This window comes from Aspergillus saccharolyticus (genome assembly GCF_003184585.1).
Source record: "Aspergillus saccharolyticus JOP 1030-1 unplaced genomic scaffold BP01scaffold_55, whole genome shotgun sequence".
NCBI classification, from domain to species: Eukaryota; Fungi; Ascomycota; class Eurotiomycetes; order Eurotiales; family Aspergillaceae; genus Aspergillus; species Aspergillus saccharolyticus.
In genome coordinates this window covers 1-6,232 of record NW_020290665.1, presented here as the reverse complement: position 1 = coordinate 6,232, position 6,232 = coordinate 1, and the positions used below count along the sequence as shown (strand labels likewise).

At 52.3% G+C, this 6,232-nt stretch overlaps 2 protein-coding genes across 2 annotated transcripts; both read right to left on the bottom strand.

Moving 5' to 3' along the window:
- Positions 1 to 1,497: 1,497 nt before the first annotated feature.
- Positions 1,498 to 2,675, bottom strand: cox5b (cytochrome c oxidase subunit IV; the record flags this gene model as incomplete). The annotated part of the gene is made up of 6 exons (XM_025576551.1): positions 1,498 to 1,589; positions 1,652 to 1,742; positions 1,797 to 1,897; positions 1,997 to 2,155; positions 2,367 to 2,423; positions 2,585 to 2,675. 6 exons carry the CDS (start codon positions 2,673 to 2,675, stop codon positions 1,498 to 1,500), a joined length of 591 nt encoding a protein of 196 aa, XP_025426915.1.
- Positions 2,676 to 3,222: 547 nt separating this feature from the next.
- On the bottom strand, positions 3,223 to 4,286 carry BP01DRAFT_377412 (MYB DNA-binding domain protein; the record flags this gene model as incomplete). The annotated part of the gene is made up of 2 exons (XM_025577012.1): positions 3,223 to 3,345; positions 3,411 to 4,286. The coding sequence occupies 2 exons, from the start codon at positions 4,284 to 4,286 to the stop codon at positions 3,223 to 3,225; spliced, it is 999 nt and encodes a 332-aa protein (XP_025426914.1).
- Between the last annotated feature and the right edge of the window lie 1,946 nt (positions 4,287 to 6,232).

The following is a 6,232-nucleotide window of genomic DNA, read 5'->3' as shown; positions in this document are numbered from 1 at the left end:
TAGGTCAGATTGGGGGTAGTCGATCCGATGGGGACTACGATCGGAAGTGCCAGTGATTGTACACTGACTGGCATGCTCTGTGATCAAGTTTGTGGGTGGATATGATCGATGGAGTGCATCCATCAGGCTTTGACAAGAACAATATAACTACATTGCAGTCGCTAACTAAGCGGCACACAGATAACGAAGTCAATTCCCGTCCAAATTCCACCGTAGTAAGTTGCACGCTCTATCGAATCTTTGAAGTCAATGTGACAGGTTTCCAACCCGCGACTTGCCGGCCCACCGATCCGAAGAAGGGGGGAGGGGAGGGAAGTCAACTGGCCGGCTGGCTGTTTGCTGACTGGGGGCGGGGGGTTGGTATCCTAGTTGCCGACGGCACATATACCTGGTTGTTGAGACGACCAACAGGACAAGAAACATCATGCCATATTCTAGACTCGACTCCGTACACAGTACTCTGTACTTTGTATTATCACCTTTCATTTCTCGGTGATTGACCGATCCCTTCTCTCCCGCCCCTCTCCCCACCCGCCTTTCTCTCCGGCTTCGACCCTTCCTCTGCTTGGAATAAAAAGATTACTTGAATCGATCATTTGATAAAACGAGTAAGATGGTGGATGGGGTCCTTTCTCTTTTTATCGTCACGTATGTGTAGTTGGAAGAGGATGGGTAGTAGTCCAAACGGATAATATCTATGCACAGTTCAACCTTGCTCAAATATGCAGAAACATCTACTTATGCGGATTCCGGAATCAGATCTGAAGGTCGAACGGGCAAGGATGCTTCAGCTAGAGACTAGAGTTAACTAGCAGTATGGCAATGACATCAATGACACTCCCGAGAGCGTATAACGACTCCACAATATAAGTAACCACCACCACCTCACAAGCCCTACCGACAGACAATCTAGGGTTCGGATTGGGTCAGTTCCGAGGCATAAATTGCACGCGATAGTAGCATGGCAAACTACCTCTATTCTCACAATATCTATCTCTCCCGTCAACATTGTTCTACAGCGACACCGAGATAGGAAAGCACAGCAGGAGTTTTGAACAGGCAATAGTACAGACAAGAACTGGCAGACAGAAAAATGCACAGGGGGTCAAACCAAACATACAACATACAGAGGCAGACAGGGCGGCACAGAAATAAGAACGAAGAAGAGTGAGGGAGAATCAGAGAGAGGGCAAGAGGTGACACATCCTAGGTGTGTCGTGAAAGAGCTAGGGTGGAAATATCAAAAAAGCCACACGGGTTTTTCTCATACACACATCTCTCAAAAAAAGAATACAGACCAATTGCTAGCTCCGTCCGAAGGGTTCCTGACATATCTCCTCTTCCCGGCCAATCTTCCTCTCGTTCTGTCCCGCCCCGTCTTTGTACACTTAAAATTGTCCTTATATCGGGCCCAACTGCAAATAATCCACCCCTCTTCACTCGATTGGATCAGGATAGAAAGACAATCGCTCCATATTATATGGAAGTGTCAAAGATTTACCGGTACCAGTACTCAGGCTTGACGTAGTCGGCGAAGGTCTTGGGCTCCTCATAGGGAGGGTGGCCGTGGCCGTGGCCGTGGTGGTCGTCTAGCAACAATCGCAGATGTTAGCAGGTGTCCACCCAGTGATGTGATATCACGAGAACTTACGAGCGTGGGGGTCCTCCTCGGGGCCGACGTAGTTCAGCTTGACGACGTTACCGCACTCACCGCAGCGCTCGATAGGGCGCTCGCGAGAGACCTGGGCAGTCAGTAATCGTGCGCGGCGGGTTGAGTCAGACACCAAAAGACTTACAGTGAGCCAGTTGACCTGGTGAGAGTCGGCGGGGAAGCCAGTGCAACCAGCGTACTGCTCGTCACCAGCACCGTTGACGATGATGGGGTTCTCGAGAGTTCCTGCAGACGACTATGTCAGAACTAGCACTATACAGCCCGGTATATCCCCAACCTATCCAGGTCTGGGTGATAGTATATCGCGGCCGGAGTCCGACGTACCCTTGCGGGAGGCATCCAAAGGTCTCATGTCGAAGATGTCGATGCCCTGCATCTTTCCGGTAAGTTCGAGACGCTCAAGACCGGTGGCATGCTCGATATCGGTGGGAATGGTACCAGGCTTGGCACCAGGGGGGACAAGGTCTTCCTCGGTCTTGATCTCTGTGGGACAAGAAAGCGCACAATTAGCATTATACCCAGGAAACATCATACGATCCGTATGACTCGAGCCTTCAGCGCGACAGCTCGACATATGCCCCTCCAACACCTCAATCGCACCCGTCACCCGCGAAAGAAGCATTAAGAAGAAGGTCTGGATCCAAAGAAGCTCGAACACTTGACGTCCACGCGAATAGCACCTGCGGGGACCTACCATCGAAAGACAGGATCTTGCCCTCCTTGCTGACCTGCCACTTCTTCGCCTGGTCGACTATAGATGTGAAGCCAAGATTAGTGCTTGTATCAGTACCGAGGATGCATTATGAAAGAGAATTGACCAATGTCGGTGCCATTGGAGCACAGAGACACAGATTGATGGTCACTGGGGTGGGCTGAAAAGGCGGTCTTGGTCTGACGATGGGGGTCACGTACAGCGGGTGACAGAGGAGGAGAAGGGACGAGCAGCAATGGCCCGGGCAGGGGTGCGCCGGGCGAGGGCGAAGGCTGTGCGTTGAAGGAACATTGTCCTGGTGGATAGTGATGCAATGACGGCAGACAAGGCGAGACGTTTGGGGAGAGGGAGTTTGGAGGTTGAGGTGAGTTTGAAGCCGCTTCGGCCCGTGGTCGTATGGTCTTAGTCAGCCAAGCGGAATGATTGGTTACGGAGCTACAACGGCCGACTGCAAAGACCATCTGAGCAGATCAGCTCAATCGAGGTATGAACGTAGGGCTTAGGGCTTTGGCTTGCGCCGCGGGTCTTCCTGCTTCGCCGTAGTATCGGGCCTCACTGCCTGACGAATACGGCTGCTGCCACGAGACGAGCCACAGCTCTAGTGAGCATTAGCGCCTGCAGAGTGAGACTGGCGCAGGGCCCCCATTTCTGCAGCAAAAATCGACACATTATACACTATCAGCAGTCTACCGTACATTGATTCTCTGGTGTCAGATTACGCCATGAACCTCTCACCCAATCCCTACGCATCTGCACGTGGAGGAACATGACAAATGGACACATTATGTTGAGACATTAGACAGTCATGGGACGTAGCAAGATTATATTCAAGTGATAGTCATTGAAGCTGCGTCGCTTTCTCGCGACAAGCGGCTGGTGTAAAGCCATTGCCAACCTTCCCTGCAATGATTCGCCAGCGATCGTTCTCGTATTCTTGAAGGGCACGCTGCAGTCTTTGCACCTGTTTGTTCATTAGCTCATCAGCCTGCACCTAAGCATTAGACGCTCGACCCCCAGAAGACATACCATTTCGTCGCTCCAGGTCACATCCTTCGCCTTCAATTTGGTGCAGTATCGAACCTGCAAGGTGCCACTCGTTCGGCCGGGAAAGAAGTCCGCGATTTGCTTCCAAGTAAGGTTTTTGTTCTCTTTTAAATCTACCAGTAGAGCGTCTTCCTCGGGTGTGAACTTTAGTTTCGGGCCTCGTGGCCTGGGAGCCGGTTCAGGCATCCCGGGCTGGCCTACGACACTCGGAGGACCCGACGGCATAGGCGACGCCTCCACATTCACACCATGTCGGCCAGGGGTTCGCAGCGCCGCATGGGGCGGGAGGCGATGGTGGTGGTGATGTTGCGGCATCGCAACGGGGTCTGCATGCCCATAGCCGTGCCCTGGCATTGAATGCTGCTGGGACGAAGCCCCATGGACCGAGAAGAGCATTTCGGGGGAGTGACCGTGCTCCGCCGGGCCCTCGGCAGGGATGACGGATAATTGAGGTCTAAGACCATGGTCTGCCTCCTCTCCATCGGTTTCTGAATGAGGCCGTTTCTTGCCACGTTGAAGTGGAGGGATCTCGAAACTGGGGGGAGGATACTGAACGGGAAGCTGTCGTGGCAGCATCGGCGTATGACCGAGAACAACGGTCTGTGACATGTCATGGACTGATGGCTGAGGGTTCGCCGCTGGGAGGACGGTCGCACTCGCATGATGCTGCTCGAATGCCGCGGTGCTGTGAGAAGCCGGTTGTGAGAAGGATGGTTCTGCCTGCTTGTGATGATGGTGGAGGTGCGGCTGTGGCGTATGATAGACAAGTGTACTTTCCTGTTGCTCAGGTTTGCAGGTCGCATGTTGAGAGTACTCAATCGCATAGTCACGATACGGATCCGCCAGAGTAGCGGACATGCATCTGCGCCGCGAGAGCCTAAAAGCCCTGGCAGGCTGCTCAACACGGCTTAGAAATTGGTAAAAGGTGGGTTTGAGAGACTTGGTCTCAAGGACAGAGGCCTTTCACCGTGGGAAAGAGTCCTTTATCGAGATTCTCAACCGATATTGATGCGAGCCTGATTCTAGAGTCAAAAGTGGATTGAGCATCAGCTGAGATCCGTCGCCTGTGAAGATTTGCAAGCTCAGATCGCGGTCTCGTCACTTTCCAGTGCTAGTCGACGTTAGGAATGAGTAAAATAGACGGACTGACGGTGACCGAGGTGCCCAGTCAGAAAAGGTGTTCACCCCACGGAGAATGGATGGAAGTGATGAGCCCTCATCGAAAGAAACCACACGCATCTGAAGACAAAAGCGTAACAATTGAAGGCGACGTATGGTCTGGCCAAGACAAGGAGAAAGAACCAAGCCCACGAACATGATAGACAGGATGAATATATAAGCAACAACGCACTCACCTAGATAAAAAAAAAAGAGTTGAAGACCAAGGTTTCGGAAATTGCCAGTAACCCTGCATCAGTCTGCTGCACCACAAGTTTCGTTCCGACTCAACCGAATTTACAGAGTCAAGCCACAAGCCTCTATAATTGGAATTCAACTGTCAGTGTGACCAAGATGGTCAACCGTCAAGCCCCGTCACTGGAGATGTAGAACAGATGGGGAAGAGACAAGTGGAGGCAATGCCGGCACACCTCTTCCAGCTGCATGTAAAAGTCCCGTGCAGTGACTCGAATTATTCTAGGATATATAGGCCAGTTCAGCCAGAATAGGCGGTAGTTATGAGGTTTCCTGGAAAAGGAAAAAAAGTAATAAATAAGAAGCGGGTACTGGGGGATTTTCTGACGAGACACGGAGATACTCCATACAATCCGAACCAAGAATGGTGCAGGTGGGCTGGGGGAATTAATCCTCCATTTGACGGATCGGCATTCCAGTCAAGCTTAGTTTGCAGAGGGGCCCAGTGTGGACAACGGCCATAGCTAACAGAGCCAGCGATGTCGAAGGATGAGGCTACGATTTTGCCTTCCGCCGGCCCGTCTGGTGGTTGCCAAGGTATGGCAGACAGTCGTGGAGGAGGAAATTAAAGTCAACTGCCGGAAGAGACAAGTATGAAACACTAAGATAGACAAAGAGTCTAAGAGGCTTCCTGGATGGGTTATCGGCGCCCAGCTTGCTTCTGGCGGGCGTTTGGACATCATTCTGGATGATTGATCAGCTAGAAGCGGGGGGATCCAAGCCCAATCCATACGTAGGCCTAACATAATCTTAAGTTAACTTATTGGATACGAACGTGGGTTGAATGGCCCTCTGGGCTCTGTGGATTCGGGTTGAGGAGGTCAAACCTGTTGCTGGCGTGCTCCTAACTCGCTCAGGGAATTCGCCCCCTGTCAGAACAAGGCCCATCGTAGGTCGTCGCAGCAACTCCACCCAGTGAAACGCCAATAGCGGAGAGGGGATGAGAACAGTCGTCGTGCGAGACATCCACCTGGACAGGGTGAGGTGAACCACTAGCGGGAGAAGGGCTAGTTCGCTCTTGGGTGGGCCATCATCATGACTAGGCAGGTGAGTTCCGGCCGAGCCTTTTCATGAGGGATGGTGGAGTTTTGAGAGAGTAGTATAAAGTCCCGAAAAAGGCTTGGGGTCATTTGGGGGCAGGGCGCGCGCGCGCGGGAAGTCAACCACCACCATCAACCCACACCCACTTCATAGATAGATAGAAAGGTATGTTGAGAGAGGATACAGCAACCTTCGGGATATGGTCTGCAAGCAACGTGCCGCCCACCCCAAAATCCAGGTGGCTGGTTAGCTTCGAGGTCCAACCGTTTGTCCACGTCTATGTTCCCCTATTTCTGTTCCTCTGACTGGTCTCTCACGACATCTGCTCTTTGGGTCCTTGCGCCGGGGGG